At 34.4% G+C, this 25,088-nt stretch overlaps 1 protein-coding gene and 1 pseudogene across 3 annotated transcripts in view; one reads left to right on the top strand and one right to left on the bottom strand.

Annotated features, from left to right (window-relative positions):
• Positions 1 to 25,088, top strand: part of RSRC1 (arginine/serine-rich coiled-coil 1) — a 435,595-nt gene that overhangs the window by 164,069 nt on the left and 246,438 nt on the right. For all 3 annotated transcript variants that reach the window (XM_011965022.1, XM_011965019.1, XM_011965021.1), the window contains one exon: positions 21,166 to 21,202. In XM_011965022.1, coding sequence (XP_011820412.1) covers positions 21,166 to 21,202 — 37 coding nt within the window. The remainder of the gene's footprint in view (positions 1 to 21,165; positions 21,203 to 25,088) is intronic.
• On the bottom strand, positions 1,478 to 2,102 carry LOC105528311 (annotated as a pseudogene).

Below are 25,088 nucleotides of genomic sequence, written 5' to 3'. Positions count from 1 at the left end.
TTTAATTAATGAAGAAAAAGTCATTTTATCCACTGTACTGGAATGTTTCTTTCTGATTTTGCTGTTAGTCTTTTTTTTTTTCTTTTTTTTAGTTTAATAGACATTTATTCCTTTAGTTGAGCAACCTCTACACAATCAAAATGTATGACTTAAGATCTTTTCTTTTTTTGAGAAGAAATTTAGGTCTCAAGAACTTTTATGAACTTGCTGTGAGTATTTCCTGGAAATCAATTAACTAAGCCTTTTGAAACCCCTAGAGAAGATAGGAGAAAATTGGTTCAGAGAAGCAAGCATTTAAATTAAGTCAGCAAAGTCAGAATTTAGAATTGGACAATTCCTTGTCTATATTTCCTTCACACTCAAATTCACCCTGGAAAGCAGTAGCCTAGTCTCCTGGAAGACATGATGGAAGTGGTGGTATACTTTCACTGAAAGTGGATGCATAAGTGTTGGCCCAACTTTGTGGAATGGTAAGGATTTTTAGGGTAGTTTGGCCAGGAACAAGAGAAATAACTGCAGAAAACACATACAGTTGGAAACCATGCACTTGTATGACTTTTTCTGTAGCCTATGGGAGTAGACACAGTGGGTAACCAAGATATTTTTAAGACTGAATAAGAATGAGGTACTTATAGCCAACTACTTTCCCCTGAATGTGACTGAAGGGTTTCATAATGATCACAAGTTAGTGTTATGGTTACGTATTTTAAGGTTGACTTCTAAGCTCACACTTTAAAGGTATTTATCTAATGGCCACTGGCTCACCAGCTTCCCACCCTAGCATATTGATTGCTGGCTTACCAACCTTAAAACTGATAATTTTATCTAACATTCAGTTTCAAAACATACTAGTGTTAATACCATTACCACTAACCATTGAATGCCATGAAGCCATGGCACCGAACCAGGAGCTTTCACCTTTTATGTGAACTTAAAATGGTACTGTGGAGACTGAGGCAGTTTTCCTCAGGCTAACCCCGATTTGTCCCCGTAATTTTCTAAATATAATCATGACATAGTTAAGATGTCCTCCTCCCACCCTACAATTTTTAAAGCAAAGCCCAATTTAAAAAGTCTGTACCTGCCAAACTGAAAAACCCAGCCATTTGAAAGTAAACCAGCAGAACATTGCCATCACCCCAATAAAGCTGCAGGTTTCATCACATGCACCAGACAAATCTACAGGGCTAGTTTCAGTACTCCTTTTTTAAAGAATTTATTTTAAACCTATCATACTACACAGTATGTTTTATACACTGACATATAACTCCCTAGTAAGATAAAGCAAAGACAAAAATGTTTATCTTACTGGAAACAAGATACAACATCACTTATTGTCTTCAAACATTATTGCACTTTAACTTTCTTAATTTGACATTCATGAAATCTGCAGACTAGTTTTAATGGACAAATAACACCTGTAAGCAGACATGACTGCCCTAAATAGTTTATTAGGTATGAATTTTACAAACTTTACTTATATTAGTGGTAACGGTGGAGCTGGAGAATATTGCGCCTTCTCCAAGCTGCCTGGTGAGAACCACCAATTGTGCGGTGGAACTTATGGCTCTTTCAAAGGCCACGGCCCTTTTGGCCTGAAGATGATGTTAGCCCACACATCTCCCTGTGCTTGTGGACTGGTTCGGTGATCCATGGGTGTCAGGATTTCTTCTGATAATTTTATGGAATGGATCAATGAGGATAACCTCAAAAAATCTCTATGTGGAATCTTCACCAACCCAGTAAGAATTCAGGACTCTTAAGAGCCCCATAGTGGCGTCCAGCTCACTCCTCTTCAGCAACATACTGAAGCTGTGAGCAAACTTTAGCTGGTTAACACCATGATGGACAGGCTTGCCATATGTTGCACCCTTAGGAACTGGGCGTTTTCAGCCACCACGGCGAATACGAATCCTATATATAACGTAACCTTTCTTGGCCTTGTAGCCCAGTCTGCGTAATTTATCAGGCCGGATGGGGCGGGGACCCCTGTGGAGAGCAGAGAGCTGGCGGTACTGCCACCTGTGGATCCTCAGAAGAAAGCACATGATGACATCAGACTGCTTTCTCCATAGCTCCTGGATGTACTTGTATGAACCCATCTTGGCTTGCTTGATGGCTGCCGCCAGACAGAAAGGCACCAAGGTTAGCCTTTAGATAGAATAATTAACATTTATCTTTTTTCATGTTACCCCTCTTTTCTCAAACTCTCAGTTTGTAAAGAGTTGAATTGATGCTGTGGAAGACAAAATTTGTCTCCTTTAGTATTTTTCTTATTGGTCCTATACTTTAGTTTATTTATGTTTTTAAATAATCATTTTCCTTAGTTTTTTGACCAGTATTTTTATTACCTAAAATTAATACAATATTACCTTTTTTGATAGCAGACTAAAAGCAGATGGAAGAAGTTGATGATGTTCTCAACTTTTAGATTTAGCTCTCCTTTGTATTTTGTTGCATGTTATTTATTAACTTATATCTGTCATTTAGATTTTGAAATGCTATCAATATTTATCTTAGTGATTGTCATGCAGATATCAAAATGAGAAGAAAACAACTCATCTCTTTTTGCCTCTGGCTTCCTATCCCCCCATTTCCTAAAGTCGAAATAACCTCATATGGATATATAAATTGAACACAATTAGAATTCAAATGATTCAGACCAGATATCAGCAAACTTTTTCAGCAAAGGGCTAAACAGTATATATATATTTAGGCTTTGTGGGCTAAGAGGCAAAATTGAAGGTATCCTGTAAACATAAATCTGTAATGAGAAAAAATAAATGTCCACTGTTTTTGGACAAAATTCAAAGTGTAATAATTATTTAGCACAATTTTTTGTAATTAAAATGCATAAATTTTAAAATGGAATTCCTTTTGAGGACTTAGCACTTTACTTGATTAGGGTTCTAAATTAATGTTCCTTGTTATCAGAATTGATTACAAACATTTATCTTTTAATGCTAATCTGTAATGAGATTTTAAACATTTCATCTTTGAAAATGTCTTCACACAGATAGGTATTGCCAAATTTGGTTGCAATCTGTGATCATGTTCATTGCTTGAAAGGCATTTATAAAATTCCGTTAGATTCTTTTCTTGATTTTTGTCTTTTAGTTATTATATTGCAGATTAATCACTTCCAATTGAAGTAGAAGCTCCTCAGTTGTGCAGTTAAGTGGATTTGTGAATATGGAAATTTTCTTTGCACTTGCATTAAGGGCAGAAGAATACTGCTGGAACTGTAATGTGAGGTCAAAAAACACTCCTTGACATGTGTGTCAGAATGAATATCTTCTTTTAATTTTGACAGCATTGGAAGTATATAAAGCAGTTTGATATTACTTTGTGATTCAAGCAACATCAGTTATTACTGAAATGGCTTTACTGATGGTATGAATTTTGCATATAGGCACCATTTTGCCTTGTAATTTTAGGTTGAGCTCATTAAAATTTATTTTTATTTATTTATTTATTTTTGTTTTAGAGACAGAGTCTCACTCTGTGGCCAGGCTTATGTGCTGTGGCAGGGTCATGGCTCACTGCAGCCTTTGGAACTCTTGGACTGAAGCAATCCTCTCACTCAGCTTCCACCTAGTAGTTGGGATTATAGGCATGAGCCCCTGTGCCCAGCTAAGGAACATTTTTATTTTATTTTATTTTATTTTATTATACTTTATGTTCTAGGGTACATGTGTACAACATGCATTTTTTTATGTCTGCTGCTGAAGCTAAAAGTGGTTTAGGATAAAAGTGGTTGAGGGGGTTCTTCTCAGTCAGAAAATTTCAGTATTGATCCCTTATGTGAAACATCACAATTAGACTCTACCACTGTTAAGACATCAAACTGCTGCCATATGTTGGAGTAATCAGGATATTCAGCGTCTGTATCTGTCAAAAAAATCGTACAACCAACAATGGACAAGTCCACAAGAGCAAGTGAGGTTCATTGTTGACACTTCTGGTTGAATACCACATTTTGCATTCAGATATTTTTACAAAGTATTTGTTGATGAATAATACAGTGAATAACTGTAGGCTTTAAATTTTCACAGACTTACATTTTCACAAGCTTTGTAGATTTGTCCAACTAAGCCTCTTTCGGCTCTCTATTGTTAACTACCATGATATGTAACACATCTTAGCAGATTCCACATCAGGTTGTACTGAATGAATGTTTTCTCAATTTTGTTGAAAATATTCTCATGTTCTATGCATAATTTTCATGGAGGCTAATTCTTAAGTCATTTCACATTCAGCATTGACTCCTCAAATAAACAACTGAGCAGTATCTCTGACGTCTGTTGGCTCACGAAGAGCCAAGCAAAACCACTTGAACTCATTTGCCTTATCTCTTCATTGGACCTATTGATGATACTCCCTGTGTCTTCAACAGTTTGAACAACTGTTCTTGCTGAAAATCTAATAGTTTTAAGCAAGTTTATTTTCTCTGGACACATTTCTTTGACTGCAGTAGAACACTAATTAAGTCATCTTTGGTAAATGGCTTTCATTGATTGGTTGACAAATGCACCACTCAGAAACTCATTTTTATTTTTTTATTTTTGTGAAGAAATTCTGCTGTGATGAGATATTCCATTTTAAATATTCTATTTTTTTGTACTGTTGCTTTCCTGTGAGTTGGAAATACTGTAAAGAGTGTTCTGTCAAGTATATACTATTTTTAAAAATCAACATATATGAAAACTATCCATGAATTGAATATAGGTTTTTTATTTTATGCAGGCAGATATAAAACCATTTATTATGAGGAAGTAATTCCTAGAAGAATCTTCATTTGTACTGCCACTTTATGTGAACTGGAAAAAAACAAAAGTTTTTCTTATATACAGTGGTATTTCAAGCCTCTAGGATTTCCCCCATGCCACTTCCTCCTTCCTAGATGTAGGTTGTGCTTATTGAGCTTAGATTCTATTAGGAAAGATTGCAAGTAAATAAATAAACATAGATTATGTGGAACTATTTTGTAGCTTATTGTAATCAGTGGGAATTCTGGAAAACCAGACTGTCAAAATTGACAGGAAAAGAAGACTGATCAGCTGGTGTTGCTGCCCGAGTATACCATGGTATGAGTATAGGTAGTATGCAGGCACTGCCACCACCACTGCCTCTGACATTGCTGCCACTGGACTTAGCTCTGTTGCCACTATCACCTAGAATAATCTTTTTATTCTTGTCTTTAATTAACTATTCAAATTTCCTAGTATAATTCATGTCATCCTATATTTGGAATACTTTGGATTCAAAGCTCACCAAATTAGGAATGGTATTCAGATTCTGGGTAGCTTAAAAAGCATAACAAATACACCCAAGAAGAAGGCTGTAGTGAGCGAGCATAACAGTGGAATAAAATGAGGAAATAATTCCTTGACCTTCTAAACCAGTTCTTATTTTTCTTTCATTCTATCTGATAGGTCCCTGTATTAACTTCTGAAATATTTTTCATATCACATGTTTATTAATTAATTAAACTATTAGTAACTAATGATTAGGTACTAATTATATATTTGTGCAATGGTTTTTATACCTGTCTTTAAGCTCCACATGACCTAGTCTATGTTGTTCATAATTGTTTCCATAATACCTATCACAGAATCTGGCCCAGAGATAGTGCTCAGTAATAGTTGTTGAATGAGTAAATAATGTTTATGTGTGTGTGTGGTGGGGGGCAAATCATGATAGCTCTGGTGAAAAGGAATTGAAGGGTTTTGAGCTCGAGAATGAAGTGATTCTTTTTTTTGGGGGGGACGCAATCTTGCTCTGTTGCCCAGGCTGGAGTGCAGTGGCATGATCTCGGCTCACTGCAACCTCTGCATCCCAGATTCAAGCAATTCTGCCTCAACCTCCTGAGTAGCTGGGGCTACAGGTACATGCCACCATGCCCTGCCAATTTTTTGTATTTTAGTAGAGCCAGGGTTTCACCCTTTTGCCCAGGCTGGTTGCGAACTCCTGAGCTCAGGCAATCCACCCACCTTGGCCTCCCAAAGTGCTGAGATTACAGGCGTGAGTCCCTGCACCTGGCCTGAAGTGATTCATTTTTAAAAGATTAGACTGGCTGTTTTGGGATAGGTGGATGAGAGTGAAACAACAGTGGAAGTGGGGAAAACAGCTGTGACAGAATTAAGAAAGACTAGGTTGGAGGTCATGGCAATTGAATTAGGATGATGGCAGTTGATACAAATATAGATAGTTTTTGTGATTACTTAAGAGGTAGAATCAATAGGCCTAACTGATAGATTGTATTTGTAGGGGGAAAGAGAAGAAAGTGAAGTGGTTGATTCCCAGGTTTTTGGCTTGAGCAAAAGGATGAATGATATAATCCTTTTCTGAAATAGGAAATACTGAAAAGGATCAGTTTTGAAGGAAGAACTCAAGAATTTAGTTTTGGATCTATTGAGCATAAGCTTTTTTGTTTGTTTTTGTTTTTGTTTTATTAGATACCCAAATAGAGATGTCAAATAGACAACAGGATAAATGAATCTGGAGCTTATGAATGATATGCATTTTTCCCACATGTACATATAGGTTGCTCTTAATGCTGTGTGTGAGGGTGAGATGGATTAAGAAGAAAGTATAGCACAAGACCAGGGCCCAGGACTGATCCTTGGGGAGCTCTTACCTTTGGTGGCTAGAGAGAAGAGCATGAAATTACAAGAGAATTGAAGAGCCATTTTTTTGAGAAAATGTAGAAAATCTGAATGATGTAATATTATAAAAGACAAGTGAGGAAAGGCTGTGAAGTATTGAACATGAGTTCAGCATGGGCTTATCAACATGAATATGAATGTTAGACAGTATCAGATGGTTCTAAGAATTGTATAAAGAGAAAGATGATAAAGTAGACTTTGGATTTGGTAACATGGGGGAACCACTGATGACTTTAGCCAAGAGTAATTTTTGGATGTGGTGGGAGATAGGAAATGGGAGATAGAGTATGTGTATAGTTCTCTCTTTCAAAAAGTCAAACTGAAGGGAAGCCTATGAGTAACATGGTAACTGAGGAAACTGGTTCCAGGGCAAAATTCTATGTGTGACCAATCAGACATAACCATTGGCAGTTACAGGGTTTTGCCTGGCAGGCCTCATGGCAGAAAGCTGCCCTCCTCATACTGCTACACATACATGGTAAACAGCCAGTGCTTTGCAGTTTTCTGGAGGGAGATGCAGCCAATGACTCAGCCATACCCACCTCCCCACCCCCGGCCCTGTCTATGCTTATCAAAGAGCTTCATGTGGTAACAAAGCAGGTTTACCTAAGCAAGTAATTAACTTGGGAAACGGATATATACGTAGAAGCCACATAAAATAATTACTGATAATTAAGTGCCAGACTATTGGGAGTTTTCTATAAGGGCAGTACATTTGACCTTGATATCCACAGATTTAATATTCTGTCTAGTCAAAGTGATGTGGCCTGTTGTTTGTGACAATTTGTAATTTTTGTGTGGCATGACCTAAAGTCTGTGTTCTGAGAGGATGCTGTGAAGGAGTCATGTAACTTAGCCAATGAATAAAGCCTGCTACCTGCTCAGCACTGTATCTCACAGTGGTTTTGTTTTCTTCTCATGTTAATGTATTGGACAATCCTCATCAAAGGTCTGTGTAGTAATGATGATGTTGACAATAATTAGTAATATTTGCTAAATGCAGTGTGCTGAGCACTGTACATGCATTATTGCATTTTCAACTTGGGACATTTGCAAAGATCCTAGCGCTTACCCATTAAATGTCAGAAAGGACTGTAAGTTTAGAGATTAAGAAATTATTATGAACATAGTCATGGTGAGAGTTTAATTGGTTCTTGTACAATAAATATAAGAATTTGTAGATTTTGAGAGGAAGAGAATATTGTTTTAGGTAGATGAATGGATGAGCAAAATTATGGAGGTGATAATGAACTGGTTTGAGAAGAGTTACATATTGGCAGAAAATTGTTAGGTAAGGTAGATTATAAAGAGGACAATGACATAGACTTGGGATATGAAGACATTGATGTTAGGGAGAAGGTATTGGAGGACTTTTGGTGGTTAGTGATAGGAGCCAAAACTACATAGACAAAGTGGGGATACATTATTGAGGAGTTCACTATTTCTGTTTGTCTCGTGCATTGCGAACATAACTGTGTTCCTTATCTCTATTTCACATTCTCCATCTCTAAATTGAATTAATCTATAGCTTAGATAATCACATACCAAAATTAAATTATGTAGATGGTATAAGGGTGAACAAAAATGTAGACAAGGTTTTCAAAGTGAACACTAGAGGTAAAAGGTATGTGCATAAATAATTTATGATTATAGATAACAGGAAAAATGTGAGCTGAATGTAGACCCAGAATAATACACTACTCAATAAAACTGCTGTGAGGATTTTTTTTTAAATATTTTAAAAATTGGACTAATTTTTTTTTTCATGGAAGACACTTTAGAAAACATATAAACAATTAGAATGAACAAAAAAAGCACTCATAATTCCACTGTCAAATACTGTTTACTTTTTGGTTTATATCTTTTTAGATAAACACACATGTACCACACCGTACACATGGATGTATAAAACCTACCCTCTTACATTTTGTAACATGCTTTATAAAAAAAAAAAAAAATACTTACTATAGCACAAGACCATTTTGTGAAAATGTATAACTACGTCACAATTTTTAATGGTGATATCATTTTCTGTTGTGTGGTTATTATATTTTATTTGACAGTTTGCCATTATTGGGCATTTAGTTCTTAGGGTTTTTTTGTATTAAATACAATGGAGTGATTAGTATTTTGTGAATGTATCATTGGGATAAACTTAGAGAAGTAGACTGTGAGGCAAAGGCTTTGTGTGTATTATTGAGAATGTTGATACATTCTCCCAATTGCCCTCCAGAAAACCTGTGTTGTTTTCTGCTTCCACTGGCAGTGCATGAGGATACCTGATTCTCAGCACCTTTGTCAACAGTGGAAACATTATCATTTCTTTTCACCTTTGCTTGTTTGCTAGGTGAAAAATGGCATTTCCTTTTATTTTATGGATCTTTACTGTACACTATAAAATTTTCCTAACTGTATAAATATGTTAGCTATTTATACAGTATTTGTTTTGTGAATTTTGTAAGAATTTAATGAGAATGCAAGTGTAAATGACCAGGTTCAGCGCCTGGCATATAGTAACCTATCAATCAGGGTTAGTGTTTATTGTTACTTGAATCCTCATCACTTTGCTGCCTCCTTCCTAATCATGTTTCCAATTAAGGAGTAAAGGAATATTGTAAAATCTTGTTTTATTCTTGAAGTTATTGTTTTTTAGAATTGACAGTAATAAATTCTCCCTTGACTAAAGTTTGGGAATTGAATTCAATTTTCTAGCTGAGCCTGAGCGGTATAGTGTGATCTGCTCAATCTCTCTGAGCTCATTTATCTCATCTATGAAATAGGTATAATAATTACATCTCTTTATGATAAAATCATAAGTGTTACGTGAGCGGATTATGTAAAGCGCTTGGTACAGCGCCTGACAAACTCTGTTCAGTATTTCCTCACAGGTGGAATCTCTGAGAAGGTCAGTTCACTTAGACAAATACTACGAAAATTTAAGTGCTGGGAAGTGCAAAGACGTCTTTAGGAAATGGCAAATCATTTGACTTGAGCAAGAATCTTGAATTGTAGGCTGAGGAGTTTGATTCATTAAACAAGGAAAGACTTCATTATTATTTCCTAGCACTATTAAATGCTTACTTGATTAAAATTATACCTTAGTTTTCAGTTTCCTGTTGAGTTAAACAGAAGAACAGAAGTTAAACAGAACAACAACAGAAGGAAGAGAAAATCATCAAAAGACTTTAATAATTGAAGACTTGGATAATCAATGTCTGAGTTATTCAAACTTTGCTGTTTTCAGGAAAAATATCCACATGTTGCACTTTTCCCTCAATTTTTTTTTATCCGCCCAAATGGAGTCTCGCTCTGTCACCCAGGCTGGAGTGCAGTGGCACGATCTCAGCTCACTGCAGCCTCCGCCTCCTGGGTTCAAGCGATTCTCCTGCCTCAGTACCCGGAGTAGCTGGGACTACAGGCATGTGCCACCACACCCAGCTAATTTTTTGTATTTTTAGTTGATACGGGGTTTCACTGTGTTAGCCAAGATGATCTCTATCTCCTGACCTCATGATCCACCCGTCTCAACCTCCCAAAGTGCTGAGATTACAGGCATGAGCCACTGTGCTTAGCCTTTTCCCTCAGTTTTAACAGCTAAAGACGTAATAGGATATATTTATTACCTTCTCTTTGGGATTGTTGACTGTGTTACATATGGGAATATATTGCTTTTATGAAATTATTGGGACATAATTTTATAGCAGAATTTTTGGAAGTAGAAATTGTATTTTAAAATTACATTTAAATTTAGATTATTTATAATTGTAATGTGAATTTAATTGATATTTAAATATTTGTACTTATATTGAAGTACTAGAATGCATGAATTTATTTATGATTAAATAATGGAGATGAAATATACTAGGTTTATTTCCCCTTATAAAAATTATTTAACCCCAGTTTTGCAAGTGAAATAAACATTGTATAAAATCATCAATGATTTTTAAATCTAAAGATTATTCTTTTCTTATACTCCAGTTTTATTTATAAGGATAAATCAGAAAGAACCTAAATGTCTGAAAATAAGGGGTAAGTTAACTTATTGTACATCTGTATGCAGAATAGTACGCAAACATTAAAATATTATATGCAAGTATATTATTAACACCCAGAAGCTATTTACAATATAAAATAGTGAAAACATTTAAGCTATATAACAAATCAACCATGGTCCCATTTTTATAAGAAAAATAATTCTATTTGTGCGTATTCATAAGAATGTCTGGAGGAAAAAACAAGGACATATTGAAGCTATTATCTTTGGCTAGTAGAATTTCAGGTAACTTATTTTTTCTTCATTAGAACCAGATGTGATTTTGAATTTTTCTACAATAAGCATTTATTATTTGCTGGGTCACTTGTAGCCCATGTGGCACCTTTGTGCATATTATACAAGATGTCTTTTTCCTGTGGATGCATACCAGGATATACTGTTTGGCCAGGGCATATAGCTTTTAGCTTCCACTTGCCCCCTTGATTTTTTTGTTTTTTCATAATGAACAACACGCACAACTGTATGTGATGGATCTAAAAACTTACATTATAAAACTTATTTTTAATTGATTAAAGTTGTATGACCTTTTAGTACATCTTCTCTGGGCAGATCACTCTTCATACTTGAATTCTGCCAGGTCATGCTGGACCTTTGAGCTCTCTCTTCCTGCCTCCTCTCTTCTATGTACTCAGTCTACCCAAATACAATGAATCCTTCAGGATCTAGCTAAAATTACCCTTCTCTTTGAAGTCTTTTCCAACCACTCTAACACATCTGGTCATTTTTCCTTTTTATGAACTTTCCTTGAACAAGGTCAAAAGCATGGGTTGAAGTGGGGGGTGATGGTGAATAGCTTGCATCTCACCTGCTAACTCCAGACAACTGGCCTTGAATCCTTAGTAAAATGTGTTGAGTTGGGCCTGACCTCAGTTGGAAAGAGAGTTGTCATTGATGATGAGTGTTTGTCCTGCATGTGAGAAATACGAGATAGGTAGCATGTATCACATGCCCTTTCACTGCCTGGATTGGACGTTAACTTTTTTTTTTTTTTTTTTTTTTTTTGAGACGGAGTCTCGCTTTGCTGCCCAGGCTGGAGTGCAGTGGCCGGATCTCAGCTCACTGCAAGCTCCGCCTCCCGGGTTTACGCCATTCTCCTGCCTCAGCCTCCCGAGTAGCTGGGACTACAGGCGCCCGCCACTTGGCCGGGTTGTTTTTTTGTATTTTTTAGTAGAGACGGAGTTTCACCATGTTAGCCAGGATGGTCTCGATCTCCTGACCTCGTGATCCGCCCGTCTCGGCCTCCCAGAGTGCTGGGATTACGGGCTTGAGCCACCGCGCCCGGCCAGGACGTTAACTATTTTATATACCGTCTTCCCTCAGTATCTGTGGGATATTGATTCCAGGGCCTACTGCACATACCAAAGTCTATGGATTCTTAAGTCCCTGAAATGAAATGGCATAGTATTTGTCTATAATTTATGTTTTTTATCTAGATTACTTACAATACCTAGTACAACTTAAATGTTATGTGAGTGGTTGTTATACTGTATTGTTTAGGGAATAATGTCAAGAATAAAAATCTGTGCATGTTCACTACAGATACACATTCCCCCCCCGACCCCGAATATCTTTGATCTGCGGTTGGTTGACTTCATTGTTGTGGATTCACAGATAGGGAGGACTGACTGTACTAGCCTTGGTTTGACAACACAGTTTTTAGCATCTGAGGCATAGATGCCATATTTCTTCTTGCTTTTTTTCCGTTGATGATGTTTATGTTGTTATTGTTTTTATTATCCCCTCAGAATTTATGGTGGAGCTAAGGGAGCTTAGGAAATAACATTTCTGTTGTACTTCCTTCACCTTGACATTTCAAGTTTGTTTCTGCTATAATTTATCTTGTGTCTAAAAGATCTCTTTTATTGGTTCTTTTACATCAGCTCTACTGATGACAAATTTTTAGTTTTCCTTTGTTTGCAACTGTTATCTAGAGCATGACTTCAGAAATACTGAAATCTCTTCTCTTTCCCCTGTAGACCCTTTCTATGAACTCTGTTTATTTGACTGGTTTTAAGTGGCAAAACTGATCCATACCAGCTTAAGTGTCCAGCTTCCCATTGGAATAAGCCAAGTGTGTATCTTAAGTTCTTGGCTGTTTAACATATTTAATTTAAACTTGTCCTGACATAGTGGATGCTCACTAACATTTGTCTATAAAACTAAAGGATCTTAAAAAGAAAACAAAACACTTAAATTTTGTTACTATGGTAGACTTATCTGTGCAAATGATTTATAGGTTCTAGAGCTTTTTTTATTACCAATAATAGTCAGATCAAAAACTGCTTGTAAAATGTAAACATCTGAAAATCATCATTCTGAACCATAGTAACATAAGAATATTCATTTAGAACCGCTAATTTGCAAGGTGTTCACCAATCAAGAGAAAAGTGCTCACTTCAAGAGAAAAGTTAGAATTTAAGAATTCTAACCAAACCTGCGAAGCAGAAACTGAGAATTTCAGGAAGATCTTTGTGGATCAGAGTACTGACATTAAGCATTTTTAAAAATTGGGTTAAAATACAAAAATAGAAATTATTTTTGCTTGCTTTTCCCAACACACTGTACCTTCTTGCAAATAGAACATAAGAATGTGCTTATGTCAGAATATCTGTAGTGTTCTATTGGATGCTAGCCAAAATTTATCTATCTGTCTATCCATCCATCCATCCATCCATCCATCCATCCATCCATCCAAGATTTGATATTTGAAAATGAGACTGACTTTCATTTATGGGTATTACAGTTGAAATGGATTTCAAGGCAATTTAAAAAGCTGAAACTTATATAAAGATTTTTTTTTGTTTTGGAAGTGAAGTATAGTCATTTGGTCCATTATTAGGCTGTTATATTGAACCAGTATTTACTGAGTGACTTCTATATTATATGCTGATTATCTTATTAATTTGTGATTTTGAATGTAAGGTGAGAAAAATTTGAGAAATATATAACTGAACAAAGACCATGAGTAAATAGTAGAGCTGAAATTAGAACTCAGCTTTTTCTTAGATTTATATTTTACCAAACTTTTTATTCATCAATGACATTTGATACATAACAAAATTTAATACATGTAAAAATGCTTTCATTATTGTTTGAGATGGAAAATGTAGATTTTTAATAATGTGTGTAGTCAGGCTTTTATAAGCCTTCAGTGACATCATCTAAAAATCCAACTCCTGTAGATTTTGCTTTATGAAAGAAAAAATACAAAACTAACCATGATCTTAGCTCTTATATCCATAGAAAACTGCGCATACTAATCTTTTAAAACTAAATAATATGTTTAGTTGATGACAAAAAAATCTACTGTACATTTTTATTTCAGCCAGGTGTGGTGGCTCACACCTGTAATTCCAGTTCTTTGGGTGGCTGAGGTGGGAGGACCACTTGAGGCTAGAAGTTCAAAACCAGCTTGGACAACATAGCGAGACCCTACCTATCTCTACAAAAAATGAGAAAAAAACTAGCTGAGTGTGGTGGCACATGCCTGCGGTCATAGCTACTTAGGAGCCTGAGGATGGAGGGCCACTTGGGCCCAGGAGTTAGGGTCTAACTAGATGTTTCTATTGGATTCCAGCCTGGCTGACAGAATGTCTCTCTAAAAAATTTATTATTTTTAATAGTTAACTCCACTTTTCATAATTACTGTATATATACACATTTTTATATGGGATAACACATATATTACTGATTATAATTATATTTAATCTTTTATTTACTAAGGACTTATTCAGTGGAATGATACTTTAATGCTACTTCAATTAGTTATGTGATTTATGGTTTATGAGTATTTTATAACTAAACCCTCACTGGAATTTTGGCTTGCTCTTTGAAATGGTTTTGGTTTATATTTATTTTGTTAAGTTTCTACTCATCCCCCCAAAAAAGTCACTTTTCTTGTAGATATCTTTTGTTTCTTAAATTTGTTTTTAAGTAATCACTTTTATAACTAAATCTATAATAGATTTCGGATTGAGATAATAGGGAATGATGAGAAAAATTGTCATTACTTGACTGGGAAAATCAAGTAATTTAAGTTATTTTCCTAAGCTTATATTTTGACAAATGTAGATGCAAAATATTAATAGTAAAGGAAATTGCCATCATCAGAAAGAATAGTAGTTTTTCAAAATAAATATCATTATTAAGTGTGGCTTCTTAACCTGATTGCTCTAGACTACTAAAAATCTGAATGTTCGCTTGGTATGATGGATATTGTTTTTCTGTTTTAAGAAAAGGAAAGAAAAGTCAATGACTTTCTAGTAAGACTAGGTCTAAAAAAAATCTTAGTTTTTTGTCTACAAATTTCTTAAGAGGACATAAGCTTTATTATAGCAATAGATTTTAGACTTAGAGTATATTTCTTTTGGAAAAATAATGAAATTTGTTTGTAACAAAGGGAAAGTAATACCTAGTTTAAATTTTTTTCTTGCCCGCCATGGCATGATTGATACATGGCATCTTCTCATGCCTAAGATTGAAACTATCAGGTGCTACCTGGTTTATTTAGGGCAACCTCAGCCTTTTCCCAGTTAGTTTTAAAATGTCTGCTTCATACATGTTGAGCCACTGCATTTCCTGCTTTAGAGCCTGGTGTTATGCCAACATTACTATCTGTGCTGCCTCAACTACAAATTGGATGAACAGCCTGTGACACTTTTTCAATATTATTACATTAAACCAAGTGGATTTTGATTGATAACCTAATATTCAACTAATGCAGAACATCAATCATGGCAAGTATATTAATTATTTAATATTGCAGTCTAATTCAGAAATCGATGTGCTGCATGAGGGGAAGGGAAACTCATGGTTCCCAGAAGATTTAAGACAGGGAATGATTAAAAAAAGACCTGCTGTACTCCTGTGTGTTAGTTCGATACAAATCTTTATTCATTTGCCAATAATCTCTTCCCATTTTCCACTTCAGGACCATTTTATCAGTTTTGAGACCTATAATTGAATTAAGTCTGCTTTCAGCACAGGGCAAAAGGAGTTGCACAAATATTGATGAAGTCATGACAGGGACAACCCAAGAGACAGACCACTAAAGAGGACAGATTTTATACCATTTGTTGTAAGATCCTTCTATCAATGTCTTGGATGTTGCCTCTCTGTTTTTTCAAATTCATTAAAACTTTTAGAATCACTTTTAAGACTTTTGTGTTTAAATATCCTCCATCATAATAACGTTTCTATAGTTTATTTTTTATCCTCATCTACATTATCCTTCTTTTTAACAGCAACCTGGTATGTTAGGTAAGGCAAGTAAGCCTCACATCATAGGTGGACAATCTGAGATTGAGAAAAGTTGGATTTTACTCAAGCTCACATGACTATTTTGTAGTAGTGTTTAAATTTGAGTGTAGGCACTCTGCTTCTAAAACCAGTATTGTATGTCATACTATCTTGTGTTGTATTTATGTACTCATGATACTTTACCTGTGTTGTTTTGAGATGGTCATTCTTCCTTATCTTTTTGACCAAAGTGAAAGTGAAGAAAACTGATTTTCATGGAGAACTTGAGTAAACTTAGGTGTCCCAATGTGATATGTTAAGCTTTATGTATATGCAAACCTTCCAGATACAAATGAAAACTTACTGGTTTATCTTTCACTAGACTAGAATATACTTAAGTCTCTGACTCTCATATATGTATATATTACCTAAAATTACCTTCCTTTCATATATACATACATATGTATACATACATAATACATACATACATATGTATGTATGGGAGTAGGGGACTTAAATGTATTTTGTCATTAAACCATTAAACTTGCTGCCCCAGCTTTCTTTTGGTTCATATTTGCCTGGAGTTATGGGAAATCTTTTTTTTGGGAAACTCTTCTGAATCGGTTTGTATTGTGTGTCTTTTGTAAATAATACATTGCTGGATTTTGTTTTTTTATCCAATCTGAAAATCTTTTCTGGAATTTCAATTCCAGATGATTATGTGTGAACTTTCTCTGGTTTTCTTTTTAGTTATTGATTACTTAGATTACAATAATTGCTGAATTCTAGGCCATCCTTTACTTGCCTTACCTTGTTGATTCTTCCTGAATTTATTTCCCTTCTTACCTGCATTATATTCCTCAAGACTTCTTTTAAATAATGTCTTTATGTGGTGAATTTTTTGAAACCTTGCATGCTGAGAATTTCTTTATATTTATTTGTATTTGAATAATAGTTTATTAGCTATATGTTAATTCTTGGTTCACAGTTCTTTTCCTGTAACACTTTATCTTGAGAGTTATTGTTACTCCATTATCTTCTTGTCTTCACTTTAGTGTTGAGAAATCTAATATCAGTGTTATTCTTCCTTTGTGTAGGGGTCTCCTTTTTCATTCCAGAAGCTTTTTGACTTCTCTTAATCCATTATAGTCTTAAATGTCCGTATAATATGCTTTGCTGTGGATTTTTAAGCATCCTTTTCAGCACTCTATGTGCCCTTTCAACCTGAGTTTGAATATTTTTATATCTGGGAAATCTCTGTCATTATTTCTTCAAATATTTCTTCTCTTTCATTTTTTTTTAACCCTCCTTCTAGGATTCTCATTATGTAGATGTTAACACTTCTACTCCTGTTCTTAATTCTATCAATTATTTGTCTTGTCTTTTTGCCCCCTCCCTATGCCTTCTACAATAGTTCTTCTACCCAGTTTTCCAGCTTATGAATTCATCCTCTGTCTGTATCTATTGTGTTTTCAATCCATCCTCTGAGTTCTTTATTTCAAATGATTATGTTTGTAATACCCACTATCATATATTGGTTCTTTTTCAAAACTTCATTTTCATACTTATATTTCTAAAAATCATCTCTTTGAAGATGTTATTATGTTCACATTCTTGTTCTGTTTTCTCTGGATAAGATTATTATTTTTTTAAATTCTGGTTTATACATCTTACAATTTTCCTTGTGGGTTCATCTATTTTTTCCTAACAGCATTTAGCTGCCTCAGATAGTAATTTTAATCTAAAAGGAGGGGTAAAAATCTAAGATCTGACTTATGCTTCTCCAGGCTAATTTAAAAACTAGAGTGGACCACCTCTAGTGTTCTAGTGTAGCCTCAACTACTTTCCCCATTGTGGCTCCCATACCCTCAAAAACAGTAAAAATAAATAAATAAAGAAATAACCACCTACACCCTACACATGTTCGTGCACATACATGCACCTGTGCCTTCCTCCTAATACTACTGTTTTATCTCAGGCAACAGCTCAGTGTTGCAAATTGCCTTGTTCTTTACATGGGTTGGAGATAGAGTGGGACTGCGTAGTACTGCTCAGAGACCTGAGCTGGTTGCTACTGACTCTGTACCCAAGCTTATCTTGTGATTCAGATGTCATATCCTTAAATATATTGATTCAGTCATTTTATTGGGTGCCAGAATATAAAAATTAAAAAGATGGAATGCATATCTTCAAGGAGTTTTCACTTCACTGGTGTAAGTAGGAAAGTAAATTGGCATTTATTAAATACTGTGATCAGTTCTGTGATGGGACATGCCCGGAGTGTTATGGAAACATATAGGAAGAATTCATTACATGATTTGTGGGAAAGGGAGGAGGTTTCCCCAGTTGAAGAATGGTTTAGGATGAGTCCTGAAGGGTGGATTTTTATTAGATGGGGAAGATTAGAGGAGGCTGGGAGAAAAGGAGCATTTTAGGTAGAGGGAGAAAGTGGTTCATTGGTGAGTGAAACCAGGTTAAACGTAGCTTGTTGTGGCTGCTGTTGTTACTTTTCATGTAATGTAGCATTGACAAGATAACAGAGGGAATAGGTAAACTGCAGTATGGTAAGATATTGTAGATTTTAAGAAGAGAATTGACATGATTAAGTTTACATTTTAGAAAAATTTTGCTGTGTTAATGGAGAATGAATTGACATGGGACAAGGCAGGAACTATTGACATTCAATAAGAGGATATTGCAGCAATTTAGGGAGAAAAGATGAAGGACTGAAATACCATAAAAGCTGTGAAGATAGAAATAGTTAGATCTAATGATAATTAAGGATATTGAATAGCCAGGGCCCTGTGGTTGATTACATTTGGTTACATTTGATAGTGAAGGAAAGGGAATGTGCCAAGAATAATGTCTTGTTTTCTCTCAGCCATGCCATTCAAAACATTTTATAAATATCTTTTAATTTAAAGAATTACTTAGAAACATGGCAAAGCAATAGCCTACATTTTCTTTTTGTTTTAAAGAACAGTTTCTTGTCCTCGTTCTAAAATACAGGTATCTCAGAAAATTAAGTGATTTTCCCTAAGATTGTGGCAGACACAGTTGACAGCAAACCTACCCTGAAATGAGGCTATTTACAGTCTTTGTTTATCCCATTTTGTGTGGACATTAATATGTTTCTTTCAGAATTATTTAACGCGTATGATGATGAGATGCTGCATCAGACCCTCCTGGCACCATTGTATGACATACCTTAACCTTTCTAACATCTGAACTATTCTGATAAAGCATGTCTAGCCCCAGCTATTTCATATACTGAAGTATGGACTTATACTTTGAATCTGATCACTTGTGTTCTTTTTATATTGCAATATTATTTTCTAATAAGAACCATTTTGTGACAATGTAGCTGTGGCAGAAAGTGAAGTAGATGTGTATTATATAGCACAGACTCTAAGATAGATTGCCAAGTGAAGGTACAAAATGGGGTGTATAATATGCTTCTATTGTGGATTTCAACAGACATAGAAGGGGGACACACACACACACACACACACACACACACACACACACACGAGTGCATAGAATATCTTCAGAAGGATAAACCAAGATTGAGAACTGGGAGTCAGTGATGGGAGGAAGATTTAATTTTATTTAGTGTGTGTGTGTGCGTGCGCGTGCACGCGCGCACACACACACACACATGTTGCCCTGTTCAGATGTTTCACTATATGTTACTTTTTTGTTTAAATTTTAAGTTATACAAATAACTGTATTTGAATGTTCTTGTGAAAATGTAAAGATTCATTTGACTTCCAGCTCTGATAAACGCATTAATTTTGTAATGATAAAGTATAAAATAATTATTTATATAGATAGTAGCCTTCTCTCACACCTTGCAGTAATTTATTCCTATCATTTGTCAGTACGACTACAGACATTAGAGATTAAATAATGAGTTTCAGAAACCATTAAATATCTAAACATTGAATATATAGTTTTGCGAAGATTGCCAGAAGCAGGAAATACAGAAGAGAATGGCTGAAAATTAGTGCTAATCAGTAGAAGTGGGAATTTACTCCTAATATATCAGACTGGGCAGTGAGAGCAAAGGTTGGAAGCCATGAGTACAGTTTTCCAGCAGCAAATCTGAAGGGAATAAAAATGGAGAAATTTGGAAAGATAGTATAGCAAGACAAAGGAAACAGGTAAGTATATCTTTGGCAAAGAAGAAGTAGAAGACAGAAATAGAAAAGAAAGTTGAGACCTCTCAGAGAAGCGAGGAGATGTGGGGAGAAGATTAAACATCATGAATATAATAATGTTGTTTATTGTTGGAGGATTTATATTAATAATTAGTTTCTGCAATGTGGTAGGATTATAATTTTTTGTTAAAAAAGGTAATGCTTGGTACGTATAATGGAACTAAAATACTGCTTGGTCAGAATGAGAAAAGCCAAAGTTCATTTGTCGTAAATAAATTGGTACAGATTGAAATCAGAAAAAATTTAACTGTTTGCCACATTTCAACAAATCTATATTTAAATTATGTTTGTTACATGTACAGATACTTGTATTTTTAGTTCCATAAGCAGTCTCTTTTACAGTAAAAAGCAGAAATTTAATACTTAAAATATATCATGATATTTGATGTTTATGATTTCTTTGGTGATATTTTCTTTTTTAATATTAAAATGATCTCAGGTCCTGATTTGTAGTGTACATTAAATTCATAAAATTAATGACAGAGAAAATAGGTTAAGATTTAGTTATTTAGCTATGTACTCACTAATGTGTTCTTTATGTGTACATTGTTTTTATAAAAATGTAACCATTGATGGATGGATATTTGAGAAACCAAATAAAATGTGAGTTGTAGAATATGGGTGGTAGAATCTGTAAATTTGAACATTTTCATAATGTTGGAAATAATAATAAAATTTCTAATAGAAAAGCTAGTGTGAAAGGAATAGATACTGTATGAAGAGTAAAATGATGTTTGTGAGTTCTTTATGTTTTTCATTGACTTTGAAAAATCTGAAACTTCTTTTAGTGAAATACCAATTTTGTGGTAAATCTAATATAAATTATCTGTTCATTTTTGATAAAAATTGTTTTGTCCTTAAAAACAGTGTTATGAACATAATACATATGAAAAATTACAAGGGTTTATAAAACATTTTTGAGGTAAAAAAATTAGAGCAGACAAGGATTTAGCAACTATTTAGAACTTTTATTCTTCTATTTTAGGGAATCTGGAAACATCAAAGCTGGATTAGAACATCTGGTAAGTTCTAATTTTCTCTTGAACATTTGCATCATCTTTGATATCTGCATTCTAAATGAACACTTTTGAATGAGCTTTGAATACCTTGTATTGAGAAAGTCAACCATTTCCCAAAGGGTCAGCTTACTGTTATTATGTGAAGGCACTTACATTTTCATTTCTCTTATCATTTCAAGGGAATTTAAAAATTTTTTAAATTGCTTTTTTTTTTTTGATGTAGAGATGAAATAAAACGGATGACAATCCTTGGATTGATGCTTGCTTTAATTATAAACAAAAATTGTTTGGTGTAGAATTTTTGGCATATCTTGATCTGATGAAAACAAGCTTGTGTTTTAAGAAAAACACAATCAAATATTGCATGCATAAATGTGGTATGTTTTAGCAATTTAGCAGCTTTGAAAGAAGTGCACAGCTTTGTCTTTCCTCATGTCTTTGCTTTATGAATAATGCATTGGTTTAAACTACATTCAGATTTAGAATATAAAATAATTGAGATGCAAAATTTTTGGTTTAAGTAAACATTTTAGAGAAAAGTGAAATTCAGACTGATTTAGCATTAAAATCTGTTATTGATCAAAAAATTGGAAAACCCATACAATTGTAATATGTCTGAAATTCATTGAGCCCACTGTATTGAGTGTTTATTACAACATTAAGTAGTTCATTTAAACTGAGCATTACAGAGTCATCCTCCAGTTTCTGGTCAGATCCAAATGTTGAATAATTAATGGTACAGATTCTTTTGTAAATACAGTCTAAGTAGTTTTTTAATGCAAGACTTCATTCGTATATCATACTGTAGCTTTGTTAACTATTAATGTACTTTTGTTCTGCTTCCACAAAAGCAAACAGTAGAAAGAGACAGCTTCATTTTGACTTATAGCAGGTTTTTTTTTTTTACAGGAATTTTCGATTTTTCTTTTACAGCTAATGGAAACTGAGGAAACCTAGACTTTTAAAAGTGATCCTAAAAATTAGAGATAATTATTTAAAAGGAGGATATAATAGAAAATTTGAGCTATGTATTTGGGGATTAGAAGTTAGTAAATAACATGCTTATTTTCATCATTAAAAAGTATTTCCTGAACCACCATTTATCACTTCATAATAGCACATAGATTTAGGACATATGGACATCAGAATAAACATGTTAATCTGTAACATGATTCCAGTATCAGTTAGGGGCTTACAGCAAGGAAGAACAGCTATCGTAGTGCCAAAATGAGGTATCTTTTGGTTTTTATTTTTATTTATTTATTTATTTTTTTTTTTGAGATGAAGTCTCACTCTTTCTCCCAGGTTGGTGAGTGGTACGATCTCGGCTCGCTGTAACCTCTGCCTCCCAGGTTCAAGCGATTCTCCTGCCTCAGCTTCCCAGTAGTTGGGATTACAGGTGCCCGTCACCATGCCCAGCTAATTTTTTTGTGTTTTTAGTGGAGATGGGATTTCACCATATTAGCCAGGCTGGTCTCAAACACCTGACCTCAGGTGATCCGCCCACCTCAGCCTCCCCAAATGCTGGAATTACAGGTGTGAGCCACCCGGCCTGAGGTGTCTTTTATACTTTTGATGTAAATTATTATTTATTAAAAAGACTTTATATTTACTTTGTTCATGTTCTTCAGTAAATAAAAATGGCTTTGACGTTTTACTAGTTTAAATTTCATACTTTTTATATTTACTAGTGGCATCTCATTTTCAGTAACTATTTCACACATTTATATTGTACTCATAATTTTATCTAGCAGTGGTTTTTCTAGCCGTGCCTTGGGCTGCCCGGAAAGCTCTCCAAAGCAGTTGGTACTGCAGACTTCCACTACTCACTTTAACCAAAATAGTTCCACTTTTAGTTATTTTGTAGAGTAAATTTTTGAACTTTTTAATAACATTTCATTGGAAGAAAGAGTACTCTGGCTAAAATTATTTTAAAACTTTGTATAAAACATAGCTACTCATTGAAGAATAATTATATATTAAGTATTCTTCCCTGTTCTTGACACTAAGTTATACTTCATTTTTACTTATGTCATATACCTCAAATATATTTCAAAGATAAGCATTTTCGGAATAAAGAGCCAGGACTAGCATACAATTAGGGAGTAAGAAGCAGATGACTTGAATGCATTTTATCTTAGTTGTTTGAAAGACTGTAACTTGATGTTGTAATTGACCCACTAACTGTGAACTATTAACAATATTCATCTATCTGTCTGTCTGTTAATCTATCCATTCATCCATCTTGCATTTTACATTAATAATACTCAGTAAAGTCAGTGATGTTATGAAGAATACCTTTATAAACCTTTCTAAAATGGTTCATGCCTAAAATGGAACTAAACTCACAATTTATGGGTTGAGCATTAATGAAACCTGTTCTGTCTAGTACCTGTGGGCACCTGAAGTTTGTGTCTCTCCCTTTGACTGCTGAGCGGATTGTTTAGAGCCTTCTGGCGTATATGTAGCTCTTCTTTGAATTGGCTGTACATCCAAATACAATTAGAAGTATATTTTTGAAGAGATCAGTGTTAAAAAATACATGATAAAATTAAAATGAGAAAAGCACCCTGTACATTTGGAATTAATCTCTTTGTATAGCTTTCTTCAGTCTTTATTTTTAAAAAATTATTTACTTAGATTATCATAGAGAATTAGCATTGTTCTAAGGGGGTAAAAGCCAATATACATTTTAATAAGTTAAGAAAAATTACATATGTCACTTGTTATACTTGCTACCAGGTAACGTAGTTGCCCTGATTTTGTACTATATGTGTATATGCTCTTCTTGGTATATAGTTAGATGTAACCCTGAAAAGGAGAAAGCAAGTGTGAATCTGTGGAGAAAAGAGTGGAGTTAGTGGACTGTTCCCCTGGAACCTCTTCAAGCACTGATTTCCTTAAGTTTTTTACAATCTCCTAGACCATTGATTCACCTTCTCTGTTTTTTTTGTTTTTTTTTTTGTTTTTTGTTTTTTTAAATCATTTATTTCTCTCAATGTTGCCAGGTGATCCTGAGAACTGTCCTAGTATCTCATTTTCCTCAGCTTAAATTTTTTATAATATGCTGTCCAATACCATCTTATTTTTCTTTTCACAAACTCATTCACTACCCATAAAGTCTATACCTCTTTAAAGTTCTAGAATGAGACTTTGAAGGCTGCTGCTCTGTTATCCATTGATGATTCTTGTCTGATGATTGCAAAATATAGATTTTCCAATTCTACTGCTCCCTCCATGTTACAGCCAGCATTCTACAGTAAGGAAGAGCCCACCTCCCTTATTTTATTTATCTATTTATCAGGAGTAAGGACTCATGATTTTAATTTTATTAAATAGGTTATTGTCAATTACTTTCCTTATTTATTTTGATGCTCAGATTGTCCCAGATTTATCAAGAGAGAATCTTTTCATGATGGCTTCTGAGTTCTTATAACAAGTGAGAACCCTGACTCCTAATAACACCGATACAGTTACTCATTTGTTCAGTCATATAATGTACATAAAATAGTTTTAGAATTGCTACAAGCATACTTCGAGTAAAACAACCCTATTAAAAAGAGTTCAAGATTTATTTGCAGTTCCTTTTCTCCAATGAGTATAGTTATGTTATTTATTTGAAATATAGTTGCATTTATTTGTTTCTGTTTGCATTCAATTTAGGTATCTTTGTCCCCAGTCCTATTGATTTAGTTATGTTTGAACATGTATGATGTTAACATGCTTCCAGAGGTCAAAATTATACACTGTGGTATTCTCAAAGAGGTGTGTCGCTCTCTTTCTTTCTAGCCTGTTCTCCTCCACCCCTTGTAAATAGCCAATTTTATTGACTTCTAGTTTATTGTTAATCCTTTTTTTTTTTTTTTTGGGTAAAACCGTGTGTGTGTGT

The sequence above is a fragment of the Mandrillus leucophaeus genome, unplaced genomic scaffold (assembly GCF_000951045.1).
Source record: "Mandrillus leucophaeus isolate KB7577 unplaced genomic scaffold, Mleu.le_1.0 Scaffold710, whole genome shotgun sequence".
NCBI classification, from domain to species: domain Eukaryota; kingdom Metazoa; phylum Chordata; class Mammalia; order Primates; family Cercopithecidae; genus Mandrillus; species Mandrillus leucophaeus.
The sequence above is the reverse complement of the archived record's forward strand: the minus strand, read 5'-3'. Positions and strand labels throughout refer to the sequence as shown.